We start from the raw sequence: 24,349 nt of genomic DNA, 5'->3' as shown, positions 1-24,349 counted from the left end.
GAAATGTCCATCATCTTGGCATGCATATTTTAATTCACTTTCAATTTTCACAAATAGATTGGGATTCAATTCACATGATCACTTGAATTCTTTGTTTGGGACTAAATCAACTTCTACTCAAACAAATTTCTAGTTGCTTTTAGTTCTTCATAATTAAAAGAAAAATAAGTAGAAAGGATTTAAGACTCCTAGAACACTATGAACATATGACTCAAGCAAAAGAGGTAAGGAAAAACAATTGACACAAAATAAAATTCAAAAGTGGAATTTAAAGTGCTTAACGAATATAAAACGGAATTGTAAATGACAAGGAATTTAAAGGCGAAATTGAAATTGCTTGAAGGTAAAAGCAAGAATTTAAATGTGTTAGAAATTAAAGGGTCAAAATCAACTCAAAGCAAATAAGAACAAAATAATTATGCTCTGAATACCACATGATGTGAGTTGATTTTATGATTGCATATTTTATTGGTTGCTCTTTGTTTATGATTTTTTATTTACCAATTATGCTAAGAACCCTAAGAAAATTCCTAATGGATACGAACTTAACCAAGTGGTTAAGTAAGTGTGAAAGTTCACTTCAGAAGGGCAAAGAGAAAAATACAATTATAAGGTGACAAATGATGCAACGGAAATTAAGACAAGGAATAAGTAAAGAAGAAGAACAAAGCAAAGAACAAATTAAAGATTAGAAGAAGACATGTATGGAATGGAAGGAGGCGTAAATCAAAGATAAAAGAGGGAGGGATGAATAGATCTTATGGGAAGAAAGGAAGTCACGCCACTTGGAGCAGAGGGACTCCAAGATGAGTGATTCAAGAGCCGCCACTTGAGATATTACCCACCCAAGATAAGACCTATTATGAGAGCTCACAAGTCTCACAAAATCACTCTTGCCGAGTTTCTTTACTATTCAAAATCAAGTTGTAAATACATGAGGCAAGACACCCTATTTATAGGAAGGGGTGCCTTGGTGGGCAAGATGGGTGAAGGGTAGAAATGGCAAGGGAGAGGGGTTGCCTAGGGTGTTGACCATGGTCAAAACCACACCTTTAGGCATAACTTCTAGAAGGTAGGTTAAAAACCCTAATTCTAGGTGTCTTGTCTTGAAAAAATGGGTTTGGTACAAACCTATTTCGCTAAGTACACTCCCTTTTATGCTATGTGAACCTACTATAGCCTATTTTGTTATTTTGACCCCAAAAGTGAGGCCAAATTATTTACAAACATGTTTTTGTCTTTTAAGAAGACCAAAGAAAGAACAATTGATGTTCTGGTTTATGTCAAGTTCTTCTTCTAGTGAGGTCCGTCTGATATTTGTTGTAGCCTTGACTTGATTGCTGAGATGACTGCTCACATTGTGAATTGTCTCTTGAGTCCTTAGTCATCTTCTTGGCTGCTTGGATTGTATCACATGTGTGCATAATGCTGCCACTTTATGTGCCACTTAATCACTAGTTAACATCGTTGATGGAAATTTAACTGAAGGGACCAAATTTCATAATTTTTAAAAAACTTTGGGACCAACTTGATTTTTTTAAAAACCACTATAGTAAATTGAATATTGACCTTAAACGTAGGGACCAAAAAGATATTTATATCTTTAATTTAACATACCATATTGTGTAATTCGAATAACCATCCAGGATTGTACAATGCGATGCCTTCATGCTGCTAGGGGCCAAGGCAGTGAGTGATCTTGCTCATTCTAGTTGCAATACCAGGGAACATGGTAGAACCACCATTAAGGACTATGTTTCCATACAAGTCCTTCCTTACATCAACATCACACTTTATAATTGAATTGTATGTGGTTTCATGAATGCCAACAACTTCCATTCCAATCATGGTTGACTGGAAGAGAACTTCAGAACAACAAAAGTGCTAAAAAACAATGGTGATGACCTGTTTATCAGGTAGCTCATAGCTCTTCTCAACAGTTAAACTAGTGTTTGAAGGCACTGCATTTTACAATCCAATATAATTTAAATTACATATCGCATTATACAATCTGGAATGATCTGGATGACCATTCGGATTGCACAATCCGATATGTTAAACACTGAAGGTGTTATGGATTGTGCAATCCAGTATATAGTGACAAGGGTACAATTGAAAATACAAAAATATATGAAGGTGTAGGAAGAACCAAAGGAGGTGCAGATAGAATCTACCTTTAAAAACTGATCTAAAGTGTGTTCTTAGAATGTGAAGTGTTTTCGCTATGAAGAAAGGTAGAACACCTTGTTAAATTTATATACCGAGATGATTTCTAAGCATTGGTAGGAGATTTATTTGTAGAAGGATTCTTGACTGACTAAAAGATAAAAATGATAATAATATAATATGTATTACTCCTTTTGGTGAAATCATATATAGGCTTTTGGGTCCTTATGATATTTTTTAGTTGTTTGCAATATAGTTTTGTAATTATTTGCAACGGCAGTTATCAATTGATTTTGGCTGTGCACTTTTAAATTACTCAGATGTCTTTTAATCTTAACATCTTTCGAGGTACTTGGAAAGCTCCTCAACCTTAATGTATTTAAGTTTAATAACTTTATTTCACTAAGTATGTAATATAAATGATAATCATATGAGTATTTATGAATAATCATTATATAATAAACTAACAAGATGATATGAACGATCGTGTGTAGAAGCGTCTAGGTCATCTCGTAAGAGATTTCGAAGAACGATTAGGCTTTGGACAAAGGGAACCTTTAGGTGGCTTCCGATTATACCAAGAACAAGAACAATAATAGAGAATTGAGAAAAGGAAACAAACTGCATATATTATTCATATCTCAAATAATAGTTCAATACTCTATTTATAGAGTACTAAATATCATAAAATCCCAATAAAATCCTAACTAATTAAATAAATGATAAAATCCTAATAAAATCCCAACTAATTAAATAAATGATAAAATCCTAATAAAATCCTAACTAATTAAATCTTAACAACCCAATAATAATATTAATCAAATCCCAAAACTTTAGAATATAACACAAGATATTTGGTGCTGGATTTTTGAAGCAATTTGTGTTCTGGTTGAAACTGCACATAAGTTGTTTGATGAATTGCTCATTGTGTTATAATTTAGAGTTATGACTTGAATTGTTTGCAATCTAGCTGATTCAGTTTTGGTATTTTTTTGGGTACAATTTCAAACAATTGTGTTGATTGGAACGTGAAAGAGTTGTCTTTGGAAAATTTGATAGTAAAGTAGTTCCGCATCAGCAACTTTTCTTCTTGTTTGGTAACTGTTTGTTTGAACCGTTGAAGTTTGTTCTTGTACTGGCACGGTCAGACGACTCAGTGAGTTGACCAGCACTCGAACCATCTAATCACTCAATCACCATAAGGAGGTCACGCGACGACATGTGGCCGACCGACCTATGACGTCGAGTCATGTGTTAACCAAGTCAGCAAGGTTAATCCATAATTAAGAGCTGTTTAGCACAACCCTCAACCCTCAACCCTCAACACAAACTAATCTCCTAATCCGGCCCACCAACGAAGGCTCATTAAGGTAATATAAATAGTCCAGATTCCAAGAATCAGGTATGTTATTATCTCCAATACTCTGACAACTGAGTGCCGACACCCTGACTTACTTGAGCGTTGGAGTGCCTTCTGCAAATACCATCCTAGCCAGTGAGACCAGATGACTGAGTGGAGGAAGGCGAAACAGGAAGTTAGCAGTAACAGTGACCAACCGAAGAGAGTAGAAACACAATCATTTTTTAGGCCCCAACACCCGTTTGAGAACAGTTCTCAACAGTCGAATTATTTTGGTGCAAAGTATTAGTACAGATTTTAATCGAAAAACTATATTTCTACATCTGTTTTACTTTGCTGAATTTAAATTCAATATGTGAATTGATTAGTACAGTGCAACTTTCAGTTTGAACGGTGAAATTTTTTTTACTGCTGTGCATTCAATTTTTGCTGAAGCAAGTCAAGCGCTGTAGGAATTATTTGATTCAGTGAATTGATTTAAATTCCAATTGTATTACATGGAGATTTTATTTTCATATACGTGGTAGAGAGTTTCAATCAAAAATTGAATTGGTGAAGCAGCTGCACTTTCATTATCAACAGTGCAATTAGAGCAGAAACTTCACATGAAGAATGAGTTGATGTTTTGGTCCAACAATTTTGGCAATTGATGATTTAAGAAACAAAACATTGACAAAAGCGGATAAATGAAATTTGTGAACAATTAATTGACTGAAATTGTTGAATTGGCGTGACAGAAGCATGAAAATTAATTGCATTCCCAAAAGCAATTTCGTGTGCTTTGCCAATTAGAGATTGGCAAATGCTCCCTGCACCCAACACTTTTTAACCTGCACCCAACATAATTTTGAAAATTCCAAAAATACTCTTTATTCCGGAAATAAAAATCCGAAAGTGAAAATAATGCATTCTGGAAAAATAAATTTGGAAGAGATTTTTGTGTTTCGGATATAAAAATCCGAAAAAAAAGTAAAACTCCATTCCAGATAAAACAATCCGAAACTGAAAATAATACATTCCAGAAAAATTATCTGGAAGAGATTATTGTGTTCCGGAAAAGGGGGTCCGAAATGTAATTTTATATGTACCCCATTTTTTTAAAGATATTTTCGGATTTTCCCCTATGATTGGGTGCAGTGATATGGTGCAGGAAGTAATTGCCTTAGAGATTTCAAGCGGACCTTGAGAATTGAAACTGGACCATTGAAGAAGTATCTCAACAATTTTCTTCATGCGCCCATCATTTTCTGAAAAGACTATTTTATCCCTTTAAAGATGATTTTCAGATTATTCTTTCAGGATTTTTTCTAGAACACATTTATGAATTACAGATTAACCATTCTAGAAGTAAAAAAAACGTATTCTGAAAAATGTTAAGGATAATTTGGGTATTTTGAAGAATGTAGGGGTATAAGAAGAAAAATGTAGGAGTGCAAGAAGAAATACCTGAAATAAAAATTTGGTGTGGGTCCAACGAGCAATCAAAAGGAGGAAGTTTCTTCTTGCACCCCTACATTTTTCTTCCTGCACCAACACAATGTTATGGAAAGACCAAACTATCACTATTATTTTTTAAAACCCTAAAATGCACTTGAACTATATTTATTATTTTCATTATGAATTATGGAATCTGGAAACATTTCGAATTGGAACTCCAGTAAAATTTCAGATCCACCAATCTGTAATTCAAAATATGCATTTCACATTTAAAAATTCATCATTCAAAAAAAGCATTCCGGATCCACCAATTCATAACAGAAATATGCATTCCGAATTCAGAAATTCATAATTAAAAAAAAAAAATTCCAGATCCACCAATCCGTAACAGAATTAGGCTTCTGGATTCAGAAATCTGGAAATCAATAATTTATGCAAAATTTACTTCCAAAACACCCCGTCATTCGAAAAAAAAATGATTCAGTTTTGGATTGATGAACCCGTAGCACACTCTCAGATCCCCATTTTCGGTAACCATGATACCCTTTTTCAAGTAAAAGGTTAAAGCCAGTTTCAAGATTTAGAAAATTGTGGGGGTGCAGGAAGAAATATGTAGGGGTGCAGGAAGAAGAAGCCTCAGAAGGAACCTACAATAGAGTTCACGTTTCAATTAAAAAAAACGATGCGGACGTTGCACTAGTGCTGAACGAAATAAAGAACTGAGTTGGTTGCAGATGAGTAATTGGGCCAAGCCTTGGGCCAACAACATTCCGGGTCTAATGCACTAATAATTTGGTGATTCATTTGATTTTTTTAAATTTTGTCATCTAAGTGCCTTTCTTTAGGTAATTCTTTTTTAGTGCATACTTTCTTGATAGTTTTTAATTTCTGCTTGTCATCTCTAATCTTTTGAGTTTAACTTTCCAAATTGAGCTTTTATTGCTTTTATTATTGATCCCTTGAAGTGGAATATAGCTAGAATTTGTTCTTTGTGAGAATTGAACTAACTTCTAGGTAGCATCTTAAGAAAAGACAAAGGACTTTGGAAGGGATACTTACCTTGGAAGACAAACAACTAGAGACTTGGCGCGAAACACTTATGAGAGAGAAGAGAAATTTAAAGATTTTAAACTTTTTTGCTTTTCAATTTTTGTAATTTGGTCATTATCTTTACTTTAGGTGTTAAGGAAGAGTCTTTGGTGTTCTTCCACCTCCTAAAATTTTTCTTTAATTAGGAAATTCTTTTAAACAGTAAGTGTGTCTTGATGGCTCACAAGTGCTAACAAGTCTCACCATTAGGAGTCATTTAGTTTAATTTTTGTGGTTGTTTGATTTTTATTTTATGTTACATCATAAAAGAGCATGAAAATGACTAAGGCATTTGTATTAATTAGAAACCTAGGGCCAAACAACCAACCTTTATTTAAATTGATTATATGTTTGTGATATCCCTTTTTGAGCCAAAAATATATTTTGTATTTATTGCACCCCGAACCTTAACTGATCTATTTTCCTACTTGTTGCCATGTTTAAGGAAAGAAAACATATATGCAATTTACATATAGAAAATGGAAGGATTGGTTTTAGTTGTTTGAATAATTTAAGTTTACATAATTTATTTGGTTGGAAATAGGAATAATATATTTCTATTATATTTGAAAAAAAAGGAAAATAAAAGAAAAAGTTCATGTTGAAATCATGAATAAGTACAGAAAATGGGGAAAAAGTATTAAAGTCAAAGAAATTGGTGATTAAATAGCACATATGTACTGTATTTGGATTGTAGGTATGTTCTTCTTCTTTTAAGTGTGCATGTTGTTATCTGAAACACCAATATTTTTTTGGAAGCCCAACCTCATTATTACCCTACAGAAGACCTTAAGATTCATGTCTCTAATATGATTGTGATATAAAGGTGAAATGAGAAGCAATTGTGTACTGGCACGACCGAACGACTTAGTGAGTCGGCTTGCATTCAGACTAGTTAACCACCTAACCATGGTGAGAAGGTCACATGACGACACGTCACCAACTGACCCTTGGCGACGAGCCAAGGGTTGGCTTAAGTAAGTAGGGTTAATCCATAGTTAAGGGTTGTTTAGTGCAACCCTAAACATGAACCAACCTCCTAATCTGACCCACCAATGAAGGCCCATTAAGGTAATATAAATAGCACGCATTTCAAGGAGAAAGGTACGTCATTATCTACAGTACTCTGACACCCGAGTGCTAACACCCTGACTGACTTGAGCGTTGGAGTGCCTTCTGCAGATACCACCCCCGCCTGTGGAGCCAGACGACCGAGAGAAGGAAGGCAAAGCAGGAAGCTTAGAGCATCAATGACCGACCGAAGGTATAGGCAGGAGGAATCGTTCTCTAGGTCCCAAACCCGTTCGAGAACAATTGGCGCCCACCGTGGGGCCGAGAGAATAGTGTGAAGAAGCAACAGTAGATGGTATCAACTTGCAGTATGGCTAGCGAGAGGATGTCTGAAGCAGATCAAGCAACTATTATGTTGGCTTTACAAAAAGAGCTAGCCGAGATGAAGAAGGCGCATGAAGAGGCAACCAGGAAGAATGAAGAAGAAATCAAGAACCTCCGAAAGGAGAACCAAGAGATGAAGAAGTTGGTAGAAGGAGGATCGTCCTTTGTCCCGACCAACCAGGTTGGCAGGTCCTTCGCCACCGCTGCCGGTCCTCAGACCGAGAGGGAGCCGAGGAACAAAAACCTCACCCTAGAGATGGATGGTGAGTCCCACCCCAACAAGAAGATGAACACGACCGGTACCACTGTGACCGACCGTCGTCACCCTTTCATTGACTTCGTCATTGAGACTCTTCTACCAAACAAGTGGAAGGGATTCAATAGAGATCGATATGATGGGACTGTTGATCAAGAGTGATCAAGAGCTTTGAAGAATCCAAATCCAAGGTGTTTGATGAAAGGCTGGTGTTGCTGTTGTGTGTGGGTGAGATCTGGGTATATTAAAGTTTGATCCACTCTTTTGTTGAATCTAAAACTGATGTTAATTAAAACATTTTAGAAGTTAAATGTTTTTTCAACTAAGTGAAAAACAACCTGTTGTTTTGTCGAATCAACCGGCTGTTTTGTTCTTAGATGTTTTGAAAAAGGTTGAAAGTTGTTTGACTTGGTTGACTTAATTGTCAAACCAAATCAATCGGTTGTTTCGTGGTTTCAACCGATTGTTTCTTTGAAAATCCTAACAGAATTCTGTTTTGAATGATGAATCTGTCTTAAATGATTTCTAACTGAATACGCTCCTTCATTAGATGTTTTAACCAATCTTTGGAAAATATAAATAGTTTGTTATATTTTTCTAAAGAGTAAGAAACAGTTTTGAGAAATTCAGTTTGACATATTTGATCTCAAGTTTTCAAGATTCACATCAAGCTTTGGATTTTCAAGTGAGAGTGGAATAGGATTGCAATTGTATTATTTTCAGATTGTACATTGATCAGGTGTAACCTTTCTCAATCTTCTGTATTTCTGTTGTTGTGTGTCCAAGGAGTGTTGTGTGTTCTTGAGGTGTTCAAGATCAATACTCTTGGTGTGGTTTGCCAAGCTCAAGGAATTCTTTTCATCGCCAACCGTCATCCAGAAGCCTAGGCAGGATCTCCTGATCGTAGTATACCTGGCCGTATTAGAAGAGGCGGTCAGTGCCGCCCTCGTACAGGACATCAACAACGAAGAACACCTAGTGTACTTTGTTAATCGCACGCTCCAGGCGGCCAAGACAAGGTACCAAATGATAGAGAAGGTGGCACTAGCGTTGGTCCTAACTGCGAGGAGGATGCGACCGTATTTCCAAAATCATGCCATCACGGTAAAGACCAACTATCCCATATATAAACTACTGTCTAAACCCGATCTTGCTGGGTGAATGATAGGATGGTCGGTAGAACTCTCAGAATTCGACATTCGGTACGAACCGAGAGGCGCCATCAAGTCTTAGTGTTTGGCGGACTTCCTGGCAGAGCTGCCACCACAGCCTGACACCTCTACGACATGGACGCTATATGTTGATGGGTCGTCCAATAAAACCTCGTGCGGCGTAGGCGTCGTCCTAGAGGGACCGGGCAACCTATTGATTGAGCAGGTGCTACAGTTTGCCTTTCAGGCAACAAACAATCAAACCGAATACGAAGCTATCATGGCCAGCCTCAGTTTAGTCCACGACCTCGGGGCTCGCGAGGTCACGTGTAAAAGCGACTCACAACTGGTAGTCGGCCAAGTCAGAGGCAAATTCGAGGTAAGGGAGCTCCTCCTTCAGCGCTATTACCATACGATCGGCAACTCGATTGCCAAATTCGATAAAGTCACTATCGAGCATATACCCCGACAAGACAATGAACGAGCAACTACACTGTCTTACCTCACATCCACTAAGAAGCAAAGCCACCACCGGTCGGTTATTCAGATCCACTTGAAGCAACCGAGCGTAGGAAAGGCCGAATGCCTAGCCATCACCAAAGTCGATACTTGGATGAGTCCAATCATCTAGTATCTAGAGCATGGAACCTGCAAACCATGCAGTGAGAAAGCAATTAGAAGTCAATGCGCCCGATACACCATGATCGGCCAAGACCTATACCGAAGGGGGTATTCAACGCCGCTCCTAAAATGCCTCACCAAGGAGCAAGCTCAATATGTGCAGCAAGAGGTTCACGACGGAGCATGCAGTAACCACTCTGGGGCCCGAACGATGGCGACCAAGGTTATCCGAGCGGGATACTATTGGCCAACCGTTCACGGAGATTGCACGGAGTATGTCAAGAAGTGTCTAAAGTTCTAAGAGTTCGGCTCGCTTCATCATTTGAAACCGAAGGAACTCCGCTTCATCATTGGTCTTTTCTCACCCAATAAAGGCCAAACGAAACATTTGTTAGTTGTTGTGGACTACTTCACAAAATGGATAGAGGTCGAGCCCCTCGCCGCCATATTTGCCAAGAATGTCCAGAACTTTGTATGGAAGAACATTGTGTGTCGGTTTGGAGTGCCAAACACAATCGTATCCGATAATGGCCGATAGTTCATTGACTGAGGGCTCCAGACCTTCTATGATGACCTCGGCATCAAATCCGTCACGAGTTCGGTCGAACACCTGAAAACGAACGGTCAAGCAGAGGCGGCCAACAAGGTCCTCTTAAACGAGTTGAAGAAGAGGCTCGACACGACGAAAGGGAGGTGGACCGAGGAGCAGCTCAAAGTCCTATGGGCATACCGATGCACCCTCAGACCACAACACAAGAAACACCGTAAAACCTCACGTACGACACTGAGGACATGATCCCAGTGGAAGTAGGTGAACCGTCCATTAGGCGACAACTATTCGACTTATCCCTCAACAAGGAAAGCCTAGCGGTCGGGCTCGACCTCATCAACGAGCTTCGTGACAAGAGCAAAATCCACGAAGCCGCATGCAAGCTTCAAGCAGCAAGAAGATATAACACGAAGGTTCGACCGAGGAGCTTCCACAAGGGTGACCTCGTCTGGAGGATGCAAAGCGACGCCAGGAAGACGAACGACAAGTTCTTATCAAACTGGGAGGGACCGTTTCGGATCCAAGAGGTAGGAGAAGGGGGCGTATCACCTTGAGTGTTTACCAAGAAAAATTGTACCGCGGACGTGGAATGACACGCACCTCAAATTTTATTTCAGCTGAACAATGAATAAAATTCACACACTCTTTCCTCGTCCGGTAACACTAGCGATTAGAGGGGTTTCAAAGAAGCGTTTTCATCAAACAATGTGCCAATCATAAAATCAACATAAGAGACATGGTTCGGCCAACATGAAGCCCTAACCGACATACCCTCCCGATACCCAAAGCACGAGTGTTGGCTAGGATGAAGCCTTAACCGACATACCCTCCCGAAATCCAAGTACAACTGTTGGCCAGGATGAAGCCCTAACCAGCATATCCTCCCGAGACCCAAGTACAAGTGTTGGCTAGAATGAAGCCTTAATCGACATACCCTCCCAACACCTTGTAACCACGGTTTGGCCAGGATGTAGCCTTAACCGGCATTCCCTCCCGATTCTCACTCAAGCGTATCAGTCCATCCTGATACCACTAGCTGCACCGACCACATAATTTAACTTGTCTAAATAAGACGCTCTTTACAATGCTATGTTTTAATGGTCGACCGCCCTTAATTTGTTAAGCAATTTACTCTCGAGCGACCGATCGCATCACCTTACACCGATTGGTTTTATTAAGTTAGTTGTTATTAACTCACACCACACCGACCGAAAGAAAAGACTTGTACAAAATGTTGGAATTAAAAAGCGATCGATTCTATTTCTCAAACAAAAGGTAGAGGCCACACCCCGACCTCAAGGGAACGAAACAAACGAAAGAGAAAGCCTAAAAGCCTAAGCTCTAATCTTCAACATTCTCGCTCGGGCCTGGCTGGTTGGCACTCTACAGGTTTTGGACTTCGTCCGCAGGAACCAGTTGGCCGTTGAAGACCTCCATAACTTGGTCAAATTGACCAGAAGGTGGAGGCCCCCCCGTACAGCACCCCAGCCTGCCGAGCGGCCAGGTTGAAGCTTTGAATAATTAAGACCATGGTGTCCTCCATTGTCTTTAGCACTTCGGCCTCCACCGACTCCTTCCCTTGGCGCAAAGAAACGACCTCCCCTTCCAGAGACGCCCCCTTGCGCTCGGCCTCCTCCAGGGCCTTCCTCAACCGGGCAACCTCGACCGCCCTCTCAACCTCAGCCTTCTCCAACTCGGCCACCCGAGATGCCCCAAGCTCCAACTCGGCAGCCTGCGAACACAACTTCTCCAACTCGGCAGCCTGAAGTTGGTGCTCGAGGCGTGATACGCGCCGCCTGCGAGCCTTCGCCCCCCGGCGAGTCAGTATCAGACCTCGGCATATCATCTCGACACCGTCGTCGAGAAGGTCGTCCTCAAGGATCGACCCTATGAGCTCTTCAAGGTTTGAGGGCAGGACGAAGTTCATCGCCCTTGTAAAACATGAGTCACCCCCTAGTAGTGGCAGGGATGACTCCTGGACGACCGCCACAGGCATGGCGACCGCTGTTAGTATGGGCCGGTTGAACTCGTCGGTTGGTGGCGAGCCGACACGAACAGTCGCTCGACTTAGAGGAGGGGTCGGCATCTCCCAGGAGCCTGAAAGGTGCGGGCGATGTTACCGCCCTTCGGGTCCTCTTCTTGGGGTTCTTCGATGAAGAACCCACCCAGGCGGTATCTGCAGGAGAGGGCTCGATGTCGGCAACCCCCCTTTTCCTCTTCAGCTTGTCTTTGAAGATGGTTAACATACTGACCGCCTGCGGTATCTCTCTCTTTGCAATTACTGAAATAAAAACAACACGTTAGTTAAAAATATAAGATGAGCAACCGAAGGTCTAAAGATATCAAACATACCCTCGAAAACCGCCTCACGATCGGTCTCTGTGTACAAGGACATCAGTAGCTGAGCGGGGAGCTTCTTTGGAAGGCTATCGAACAAAGCGAAAACCTCTCGCTCGCCTTCGCTTGGATTGACCGGGTGTGGCCAATCCTTTATCTTTGTAGGACTCCTCGTTCAAAACAAGGGAAATCTTGGCTGGCAGACCTCATAAAAAAAGAAGAGCGTGCCCGCCGGCTCCACGAACGCCTTAAAGAACCTTTCTTTGAAGTTCTTATAGGAGGCCGTGAAAGCCTTGAACAACACACTACCAGCCCAAATGACAAAGGAGTGTTAACCAACCAGCTCAGAGGGGTGAGAGGCATAAAAGTGAAGAAAGCAAGAAGGAAGAGGATGCATCCCAAATGTCTGGCATACCACGCGGAAAGCCTGCATGGATGGCCACGTATTAAGGTGCAATTGACTCGGCGCCACGTTAAGCGTTTGAAGGACACTCACCGTGAATGTGTCAAAGGGAAGTGACAGATGCAAATTCGAAAAAAAGACAACTGTACATGAAGAAGAAGGAGGGTTCGGTAGATGACCGCTCCTTATACACATGGTCGTCCAGCGAACAAGGGTCGAACGACAATAAGGAGTCCTCGGCTGAAGCCTTCAAGACTGAAACCTTATTAAAAAAATCAGCCACTGAGGAGTCCGTATGAAACACGCACGCGATCTCACATACCTTGGGATCGATCCAAGCAGGGCCCCCATGAGGACGTGATTGCTCAGATGAGCTCGACCGGTCTGACGCGTTACCAACGTCATCACCCTTCACTTCCTCCACTTGTGGGGCAATAGTCTGAATTGCCCCGATCGAGATGACTCTGTCGGAGGAGGAAGTGGATGAAGAAGACGAAGATGACGACGAAGACGAACAAGAAGGAGAGTTGGGAAGAGGAGATCAAGCGGGAGAAGAAGAAGATGTAAGACGCGAACGGGTAGACATGACTAACCTTAAGACGAACAAGGGAGGCAGCGAAGATTGCTCGGATTCGTTCGGGTGTTAGAGCTCAATGAATATCAGAACGCGTGAGAAGCCACTATTCTCAATCCCTATTTATAGCCCAAAGATGTCTCAGAATCCCAAACGTCATAAGATCTCAACCGTTGGATCTTCTTGATCCAATGACCCACATCGTTTGGCGCCCAAAACACCCCCCTCATAAATGCACGTCACATCATCCGCTCAGGCGTCGCTTCCAGTCACCTCACCCATCATTACACCATCGACCGAATCCCAACTCTCAGACTCTTCGGCTGTACCAGCTCTTGAGCCTGGGGGGCAAGTGTACTGACACTACCAAACGACTCAATGAGTCGACCTGCATTCAGACCAATTAACCACCTAACCATGGTGAGAAGGTCACATGACGACACGTCACCAACCGACCCTTGGCGACGAGCCAAGGGTTGACTTAAGTTAGCAGGGTTAATCCATAGTTAATGGTTGTTTAGTGCAACCCTAAACATGAACCAACCTCCTTATCCGATCCACCAATGAAGGGTCATTAAGGTAATATAAATTGCACACATTTCAAGAAGAAAGGTACGTCATTATCTACAGTACTCTGACACTCGAGTGCTAACACCACGACTGACTTGAGCGTTGGAGTGCCTTCTGCAGGTACCACCCCCGCCTGTGGAGGCAGACGACCGAGAGAAGAAAGGCGAGTAGGAAGCTTGGAGCATCAGTGACCGACCAAAGGTATAGGCAAGAGGAATCGTTCTCTAGGTCCCAAACCCGTTCGAGAACAAATTGTGATTTGTTAGGATTCAATGAAAATTGAGAGAAACACTTACTTGTGAGAATATGAGAAGAAATTCCTTGATAAATTGTCATTTCATTGTTTTAGTTGTTATCCTGGAAGTTGGAAGCTTTATAAGTTTATAATTTAACTTGTTATTTAGTACATAATGTTCTTTTGATATTTGAACTTAAATATGATTTATTTATATTCATGTACTTTGCTTGAGGAAAAATAAGATTATAGATTGGAGAAGTTGATAAGTGTCATAACTCAATGATATTAATAATAATTTATATTAAAATACATGCATTTATGAATATTTATTGATAAAATAACTATAATTTAACTTTTAATTTATTAATTTAAATATTTTTACGTATTTTGTGATTATAATATGAATAAGAACTATTTATTCATAAATTTGTATTAATTTCAGGATTTAAAAAAGATAGAGAAAAAAAAGTGAAAGAAGAATAGATAAGATAAAAAAAAACTGAAAGATTGAAGTGATGAAAAATAATTGATGAGGTTTCATACTAGTTAAGAAATCTCATTTCATAATGATACTTAGAATGACTTTTATATATATAAAAAATATATTAAAAAATTTAAAGAAAAGTGATATTAATCTACCAATGAAAATTAACCACTTAATAGTTAATATATTAGTATTTTAATTATTTTTTAATTAAAGTAATAATATATATTTTTATATTATTAAATCAGTTGTAAAAGATTTCTTTTTCATATCATTGAAAAAAAAGAAATTGCAAAAAGAGAAACAGTAAAGGAAAAGTAGAAAACGGTAAAGGTGTGTGGAAACCGCGTTGCGTTACGTAGCTACGATAACATTGATTGATTGATGACACGGAAGGTCCTTCCTATATAAACAACGCCAACACACTTGTTTGTAACCATCCATCCATCCATCCGCATTCAAACGCGCTGTCTTTCTCTCTCTATCTCTCTCTTCATATTCGATCGAAGAAACTCGAAGGAAAGAAGAAAAGAAAGAGCAACTTTAGTTACCGAAGAACAATTAAATGGCTGATCAACTCACCGACGAGCAGATCTCCGAGTTTAAGGAGGCCTTTAGCTTGTTCGATAAGGACGGCGATGGTTTGCTCTCTCATATTTTGTGTGTTTAATTTGATTTTGCCGATTGCGGTTTTCATAGATCGGTCGCTAATTAGGAAATTAAATTACACAGATTATATTTTTTCCCTCTTAAAATCGGTTTCGTTTTCAATTTAGTCCACTTAGATCTCGATTATTATCATTATTAGTTTAAATCTACGCATTAGGATGTTTTATATGAATCCCCCAATCAGAAATTGATGTTGATACTTTAACATGCTTACGGGTTATTTGATCTCTGATAAGTGCATATGCTGTTTATCATCATTATAATTATTATTATTTGAGCTTCCCAGTGGGCATGACGTTAATGTTTTTCGTTATTCTAGTGATTGTTTTCCATGTTTCTGTTTGGTTGTTGAGGAGAAGAGAGAAAGGGACGGGTGACACTATTGAAAATTTGTTTGTTTCAATTTTTGTTTTTTGATAGGTGAATTGCATGTGATGTCTTATTTTTTTATATTTTCAAAAGGAAAAATGTTTCTGTTTTTTTATTTTGTTATTTATGGGGTTCTAGATCATGGTCATGGCGTGTTGTTGTTATCTGTGATGTTTTGGTGTATGCAATTTAGGGACAAGAGAGAGAAGAAAGGAACAAATAGTTATTCTACAATTTTTCTGTATTTTCTGATCAATAATCTGCGTTAATCAAGATCGTGACGCTAAGGGAGGAAATCAGGGACACAAATTCATAGATGACAACATTTAACTAATATACAGTTGGTGGACCCGGAGATTGATTGAATGAGAAAAGTTTATTATACACACCATCCTATGTAGGAGTGATTGGTTAATGATATTAAAGTAACTAATTACGAAACAATGCTATGAATTAGAAGCCGTTATTGATTTTATTGTATATGGGGGTGAACTTTCAGGTTGTATCACAACTAAAGAGCTTGGAACTGTTATGCGTTCATTGGGGCAAAACCCAACTGAGGCAGAGCTCCAGGACATGATCAACGAAGTGGATGCTGATGGGAATGGTACCATTGACTTCCCTGAGTTTTTAAACCTCATGGCTAGGAAGATGAAGGACACTGATTCTGAAGAGGAGCTCAAAGAGGCATTCCGGGTTTTCGACAAGGATCAAAATGGGTTCATTTCTGCTGCTGAGCTCCGCCATGTGATGACAAACCTTGGAGAGAAGCTCACTGATGAAGAGGTTGATGAGATGATTCGTGAGGCTGATGTTGATGGTGATGGCCAAATAAACTACGAGGAGTTCGTTAAGGTGATGATGGCCAAGTGATCACGTTATGTCCGCAAAATCCTAAATGAAGAAATGATGAAAAAAAGGGTGTGGGAAGGACTTAGATTTGAGTTGTATAACAGTGGTGTAAGAGTCCTTGTCCTTTCCTTCTTCCTAAATTTTTATTTGGTGGTTTTGAATCGAATATGAAAACTTCAATTAGTTGTAACTCTTGTAAGTCCTGCTACCAACAGCTGTAGTGGAACATACCTTCTTAGTATGTCTTGTAATTTTATCCATAAAAAAAGGTTGTAATGTTAATGTCACTTCAAATTTTCTACCACTGCTCATTTTACGACTGCTCATTTTGGTTTTTGAAACATGTCGAAATATTTATTTTTAGAATTATTTTGTTGAGAGATAACCTGATGTCAGTTAATACCTAAAAGCATTTCTACTAGTAAGGTCCTCACGATCGAGATTATTAGGTATCGATTATTGAGGTTAATCAACAATAAAAAACTAGGTAATACACTTTTAAAAATGACTCAACTCCATAATCTGGCTCAATAAGAAAAGGTCCCTAATAACCATATAAATAGACACAAAATCTAAGAACTAGGTACGTCCTTATATCATGTTTAGAGTACCATGTGTCAAACACTCAATTCTGACTTGAGTGTTGGAGTGTCTAACCCGAGAGACAGATTGAGAGAGGAGAGTAAGGAGCTTGCTTGGAGAGGAATAGGTGCAAACCGACTGAGGAGGTAGATGACACTTTTGATGTCTCTGCAAAGGGAGATGGCTGAGATGAAGGAATGAGGAGATCACACATAAGAATGAGGATAAGATCCTAGCTCTCCCAAAGGAGAATGAAGAGATAAAAAGAAAGTTCGTGGAGGGGGGACCGTCTGCTGGATCGACTAATCTTGTCGGGAGGGCTTCACCACCCCCACTGGACCTAAGATTATTGAGGAGCCGAAGGACAAGATCCACACCCAGGAGGTTGACGGTGAGTTCTATCCGACCAAGTCAGTCTTACTCTGGACTCGGCTCGTTGACACCCCTTTACCGATTCCATAATCGGGGTTACACTATCGGTTAAGTGGAAAGACTTTAACAGGGATTGCTATGGCGACATGATCGACCCTGACGAGTACATGGACATGTACACCACGCATATGAGCTTGTACACCTTAGAAGATGCAGTTTTGTGCCGAGTGTTCCGTACATCATTGAAAGGAGGAGCTTTGAGTTGGTTTACGAAGCTCCCTCCTAACTCCGTCAACAGCTTTGAAACATTGGCGTCCAACATTGAGGTACAGTTCGCCAGTAGCCGATCGCATCGGCTGACCTCCATTGCCCTGGTCAACATTCTTCAAGAGAAGTGGAAGTCCTTGAGGAAGTTCATCGACAGGTTTAGGAAGGTGGCCACGAGCATTCAAAATTTGAGCCCGGATGTGTCCATGCGCCATATTATCACGACCTTACCATCGAGGCTATTTGCCAACAACTTGTGCATGCATGTAGCTGCAAACTTGGACGAGCTTAGGTGGAGGGCTGCTAAGTTCATGCAACTAGAGGAGCTGAGAGAGTTTAGGAATCAGGAAAAAGCAGGTGGAGTTAAGGAAAAGGAGCGTCAAAACCGACCAACTATTGGTCGAGTAGATAGGCGGAGAGACAACTGGGGGCATCGGTTCATGAGATATACCCCCTTAAGTGCCAACAGGGGAAAGATCTTAGATATGGCTTTTAGTGTCGAGCTGATTCCACCATTAAGGAAGGTTGCAAGCCCTGAGAATGCCGACCATACTCGTAGGTGTCGGTACCACAAAAACAGTGGACACACCACATAGGAATGCCAAGCACTGAAGGATAAGATCGAGGAACTTATCCAAGATGGACATCTTCGCCAATTTGTGCAGAGGGCAAAGGGGCGAAGGGTCCCCAAGGAGGGAAGAGCCAACAAGACGGAGAGACTATTGCCCTTTGAGAGAACGAGAAGACCACTGCCCTTCGAGAGCACGAGAAGACGACTGCTGACTCGAGCGTAGGCAGAGAAGAGAAGACCCTCTAAGAAGAGATGAGAGAAGGGGTGACCAAGAGGTCATCAACACAATTGCTGGGGGAAGTAGCTCCAATAGCGCCTGAAAGACGCACCTAAGGACGGTGCATCAGGTGAACACCATCTCGTTCCGACCGAGGATGCCACACATCACCTTCACCGATGAAGACTTCAAGGGTGTCGACCCTTTACAGGACAACCCCATGGTGATATCGGTCGATATCGACAAGTTCACCATCATGAAGACACTGGTGGACCAGGGTAGTTCGATAGACATCCTCTACTGAAAAACGTTCAAATAAACGAGGATAACTGAAGAGGGGATGAAGTTGTATGACGATCATGTGGTCGGCTTCTCAGGTGAAAGAGTAAGCACGTGAGGGTACATCGAGCTTTATATCACCTTTGGCAAAGGAGAGGCGAGCAAGACAATTAAAATTGGTATGTTGGGGGTAAGCTCGAATATCATTACTCACAAGCTTTCAGTTTACAAGGAAGCGCGTCCAATCGCACATAAGAATCGAAAGCTTAGCGAGAAGAAGAGATTGGCAACGAAGGAGGTGGCCGAGAAGCTCTTATCAGTCGGGTTTATACGAGAGACTCGGTATACCATTTGGTTGGCCAACGTAGTATGGTCATGAAGAATAACAGTAAATGGAGGATATGCGTAGACTACACAAACCTCAACAAGGCGTGCCCTAAGGATTCATATCCACTCCCTAATATTGATCAGTTAGTTGATGGCACGACCGGTCATAAAATTCTCAGTTTCTTGGTCACATACTCTGGCTACAACCAGATTAGCACACACCCGAGGGACAAGGAAAAAACCGCCTTCATGACGGAGGATGCGAATTACTACTATGAGGTAATGTCATTCAACCTGAAGAACGTTGGAGCAACCTTTCAGCGACTCATGGACGAAGTCTTCAAGGGACTGATAAGTCAGAATGTAGAGGTCTGCGTAGATGACACAGTGGTGAAGTTGGACTCATGTGACAAACACATCAAAGACCTGGATGAAGTATTTGATGCACTAAGGCGAACAAATATGAGGCTCAATCCGGAGAAGTGCGCATTCAGCGTGGAAGGAGAAAAGTTTTTGGGTTTCTTGCTAACCCACCAGGGAATTGAAGCCAACTCGGACAAATGTCGGGCGATAATCGAGATGTGAAGCCTTCAGAACATGAAAGAGGTGCAATAGCTCATAGGGCATCTTACTGCCCTCTCAAGATTTATCCCTCGGTTAGCATAGCAAACACAACTGATGGTACAATTGTTTTGTAAAGCAACCAAGTTCAGCTGGGATGACAAGTGTGAAGAAATCTTTCAACACTTGAAGGAATTCCTATCCTCACCAGTAGTAATTGAAAAGTCGAGATTTGACCAGCCAATAATTGTCTACTTGTCGGTCTCTGAGGAGGTAGTAAGTGCAGTGCTCGTCCAAGAGATGGAGGAAGAAAGACCGTATATTTTGTTAGCCGGACGTTCTATGTGGCCGAGACAAGATATCAAATGATAGAAAAGGCAGCACTTGCCCTGGTCCTGACGGCCAGATGAATGCAATCGTACTTCCAGAACCACACCTTACGGTAAGGACCGACTATCCAAATTTTAAAATTTTATCTAAGCTAGATCTTGCAGGACGCATGATAAGGTGGTCGGTGGAACTCTTAGAGTTTGACATCCACTATGAGCCAAAGGGTGTAATCAAATCCCAATGCTTAGCTAATTTCTATGTCAAGCTAACTCCACAGAAGGATCCTTCAGCCGGGTGGACGATATACGTGGATGGTTCATCCAACAAAACGACATGTGGAGCAGGGGTTGTCCTTGAAGGACCAGTTCGGGTTCAAGGCCACCAACAATCAAGTTGGGTACGAGGCTATCCTGGGAGGATGAACTTAGTGTATGACATGGGAGCTCGCGAAATAACGTGCAAAAGCGACTCCCAATTGGTGGTGGGTTAGATCAAAAAAGAGTTTGAGGTGAAGGAACCTCTGCTACAGAAGTATTACCATACGGTCTCTAACCTCATTGCCTAATTTAAAAAGGTAATGATAGAACACATATGCCGGGAGGACAACACGAAAGCTGATGCGTTGTCTCGGATTGCAACGACAAAGAAAAAGAGCCACCACAAATCTGTAGTACAGATTTGCCTAAAATGACCCAGTGTAGAAGAGGTCGAGTGCCTGGTCGTAACTAAGGTCGAGACCTGGATGACTCCAATCATTCAGTACCTAGAGCTCGACACCTACAAGCCAGAGCAGGAAACGACGATGAGGCTGCAGTACGCGAGGTACACAATGATCGGTCAGGACCTCTACCGAAGAGGATACTCTAGGCCGCTACTAAAATCCATCGCCAAAGTGCAGACAGAGTATGTCATCCGGAAAATCCACGAGGGAGCGTGTGGAAACCACTCGGGCGGAAGAACGATGGCTGCCAAGGTGCTTCGAGCTGGGTACTATTGGCCGATTGTGCAGACCAAGGGCTAGAAGTTTGGCCCCTTGTCCCATCTTAAGCTGGAAACACTCCACAATATGATACCGCCATATTCATTCGCCACATGGGGAATGATCATCATTAGCCCCTTCAGCCCAAGCAAGGGGCAAACTAAATTCCTCTTGGTTGGGGTAGACTACTTCACCAAGTGGATCAAAGCTAAACCCCTCGCATCCATCTCAGCCAAGAATGTCCAGAACTTCGTATGGAGAAGTATTGTGTGTCGGTTCGAAGTTTCACACACCATCATAACCGATAATGGTCAGCATTTCATTAATCGATGCTCCATTCCTTTTACGAGGACCTCAAATAAAAATCAATAACAAGCTCAGTCGAGCACTCCCAAACCAACGGGCAGGCTAAGGCCACAAATAAGGTCATCATTAATGAATTGAAGAAACGACTCGACACAACAAAGGGACGATGGGCCAAAGAGTTGATAGAGGTATTATGGGCGTACCGCTGCACACCCTAAACCTCAACACAAGAGACACCCTATAGCCTAACATACCACATTGAAGCCATGATACCAGTCGAGTTAGATGAACCTTCTTTCAGAAGACAACTCTTTTATTTATCTTTGAATCAGGAGAGCATGTTGGTCAGACTCGACCTATTAAACAAGCTCCGAGATTAGAGCAAGATCCACGAAGCCGCATGCAAGCTCCGAGCGTCCAAGCAATAAAATACGAAGGTCCAACCAAGAAGCTTCCAGAAGGGAGACCTCGTTTGGAGAATGCGAAGTGAGGCCACGAAGACAAGAGGCAAGTTCTCGTCTGATGCGAACCAAAAATGCATGAAGATAACCAAGGATGCTATTTTGAAGGGTAATCTCAACAAACATTTAAAGATGTCATCAATAGGAGGAATGGTCAAGGATCACAACACTTGAAGTTTTTCCTATTAGTGTTCTTAATATAGGACTAGCCTTAGGAAAATGCCAAAAGAGGAAAACCAAAAGATACCTCTCATTGTAAGACATTATAGGCGCATTTTTTAGGAAAAGTTGGAAGAAGTGACTCTTCCTATTCCTTTCTCTCTTAGGCGCTAGAAGAAGCTAGAAAAGTGACTTTTCCAACTCCTTCTCCCTTGTACAATGATCGACCCTCTCCATTATAAATAGGGGTGCTTGGTACCTTGAATAATAAGTTGAAAGTTGAATATTGAAATTGAAAGTGAGGTTACTCTCTAGAATTTGAGGGGTTTCTTTGTGAGACTTGGTCTCCTTCTCTTTGTCTTATCTTGGAGCCTTCCACCATCCAAGTGACGTGATCACTCCCATTGTCTTCAACCACATAAGTTTCTTCAACTCTTCATCTTCTTCTTCCATACTCATTCTATATCAAAAACTCTAAAACATGTTTTGTTTCTTTTTCTTGATTTTCAATCGGTCAAATGTTGCTATTGAATGTTTCTAATCAATAGTTTGTCATTGGTTCTTATTTTAATCGGTTGGAATTACTTGTTAATGTTCTATTCGGTTCATATTCTTGAAATGGGTTTCTTGATTTGTGTTCCTGAAATGGGTTTCTAATGGGTTCCTTGATTTATGTTCTTGAATTGCTTGTAGAATCTTGATCCAATTCTTGAAAGTGTCTATTAATGCTTCATCTCTTAATCAACTCACATCATCCTCCAACTAGGAAGGCCCATTATGGATCCAAGATGTTGCAGCTGGAGGAGCATATTACTTAGACTTGCTATCGAGAAAAATTGTACCGAGAACGTGGAATGTCACTCACCTCAAGTTTTACTATAGTTGAACATCAATAAAATTTATGTACTTTTTCCTCGCCGGATCATTTTTTCCCTAAGGAGGGTTTTCGATCGAGTAGGTTTCAATGAGGCATTTTTCTTCAAATGCATTTAAAGATAAGTTTACACATTTGTCAATGCTCAATCGATCATGGGCGAAACCTCAAAAGGTATACCCTATCGACACTAGAAGACACAAATCAATTCAGTCAAGGAGGTAGCCTTAACTGACATACCCCGTCGACACCTTAAAGACTTGGTTCAGTCAAGGACATAGTCTTAACTAGCATACCCTACCAACACCTTAAAGACTTGGCACGATCAATGTAGCCTTAATCGGCATACTCTACCGGTACCTTGAAGACTTGGTTCGGTCAAGGAAGTAGCCTTAACCAGCATACCCTGCCGACACCTTAAAGACTTGGTTCGGTCAAAGATGTAGCCTTAACCGACATACCCTGTCGACACCTTAAAGACTTGGTTCGGTCAAGGACGTAGCCTTAACCGGCATAGCCTATCAATACCTTGAAGACTTGGTTCAGTCAAGGAAGTAGCCTTAACCGGCATACCCTGCCGATGCCTTAAAGACTTGGTTCACTCAAGGAAGTAGCCTTAACCGGCACACCCTGTCGACACCTTAAAGGATTTAAAAAACCACGCATAACCTTATCGGTCACACCGACTGAGACCAAAACAATTTATAACTTAGCAACTTAATTATGTTCCAAGATTACGTCGACTGATTAGCTGTTAAAGTTTTTATAACTTATACATTAAGAAAGAGCTATAAAAGCAAGAAAAATGACCAATTCATTGATTAAACTAAAGGAGGAGACCACATCACTAAGGTGTCGTCCATGGTCTTGTTGAGCTCGGCATTAACCGTCGCCTTCTCGGTGCACAACACCGAGTTCTCTGCCTTGGATTCCTTCAAAGCCTTCTTCAGCTTGGCCACCTCGGCCACCCTCTCCCTCTCCCGCCTCTCCGTCTAGGCCGCCCTCGTCTCAGCTATCTCGAGTTTAGCCATCGCTTGAGCCATCTTCCCGTCAAAGGCTGAGACCACCTCCAAGGATGATTTTAGCGAGCTTGAGGCCTCGGCCAGCTCATATTCAAGCCACGAGATCTCCTCGACATGACAACCTCGGGCATCAGCACCCATCCGGGTCATGACGAAACCCCGACATAACATCTCAATGTCACTCTGAAGTAGACCCTCCTCAGGAAAAGCAATAAGAAGCTCCTCGGCAACAAGCGACAGACAAACCCAAACACTCCTAAAGAATTGTAGATCCCCCCTAAAAGATATAAGGGGGCCTTCAAAGTTTGGGAGGCAGGGACAACAACGACAAAAGGGCCAGGAGTATCGTCGTCCGCTAAAGAAGACTCATGATTAATTGGAGAAGGACACTCTGGAGGAGTCAGGATACTGCTCAGAGACTGGGTGGTTGCGATGGTTCTCCCTTCCCTTCGCCTTATTCTACTTCTATCAGCAGCAGTCGAGGGCCAACATCAGTGTAAGGAGCCTTTGGGGGAGCTTAT

At 41.3% G+C, this 24,349-nt stretch overlaps 2 protein-coding genes across 3 annotated transcripts; both read left to right on the top strand.

Annotated features, from left to right (window-relative positions):
* The first annotated feature begins 14,939 nt into the window (after positions 1-14,939).
* LOC137837314 (calmodulin) lies at positions 14,940-16,825 on the top strand. Of its 2 annotated transcripts, none has more exons than XM_068646291.2 (2): positions 14,940-15,272; positions 16,169-16,825. In XM_068646291.2, the coding sequence occupies exons 1-2, from the start codon at positions 15,197-15,199 to the stop codon at positions 16,540-16,542; spliced, it is 450 nt and encodes a 149-aa protein (XP_068502392.1). In that variant the 5' UTR covers positions 14,940-15,196; the 3' UTR covers positions 16,543-16,825. The 2 variants fall into 2 exon arrangements, with proteins under 2 accessions (XP_068502392.1, XP_090157272.1); XM_090301146.1 differs by having other exon boundaries at positions 15,058-15,293; positions 16,130-16,825.
* Positions 16,826-17,621: 796 nt separating this feature from the next.
* On the top strand, positions 17,622-18,338 carry LOC137838313 (uncharacterized). The gene has a single exon (XM_068647562.2). It carries the CDS (start codon positions 17,622-17,624, stop codon positions 18,336-18,338), a length of 717 nt encoding a protein of 238 aa, XP_068503663.2.
* Positions 18,339-24,349: the final 6,011 nt, after the last annotated feature.

This window comes from Phaseolus vulgaris, chromosome 4 (genome assembly GCF_051622355.1).
Source record: "Phaseolus vulgaris cultivar YP4 chromosome 4, ASM5162235v1, whole genome shotgun sequence".
Lineage (NCBI taxonomy): Eukaryota > Viridiplantae > Streptophyta > Magnoliopsida > Fabales > Fabaceae > Phaseolus > Phaseolus vulgaris.
The sequence above is the reverse complement of the archived record's forward strand: the minus strand, read 5'-3'. Positions and strand labels throughout refer to the sequence as shown.

What these genes read in the sequence shown, in the direction of transcription:
- LOC137838313 (XM_068647562.2), top strand. Translation starts at nt 17,622, where the DNA reads ATGATCGACCCTGACGAGTACATGGACATGTACACCACGCATATGAGC.
- LOC137837314 (XM_090301146.1), top strand. Translation starts at nt 15,197, where the DNA reads ATGGCTGATCAACTCACCGACGAGCAGATCTCCGAGTTTAAGGAGGCC. An exon ending in TTTGCTCTCTCATATTTTGT is followed by an intron (nt 15,294 to 16,129) that starts GTGTTTAATTTG and finishes ATGAATTAGAAG; the next exon opens with CCGTTATTGATTTTATTGTA.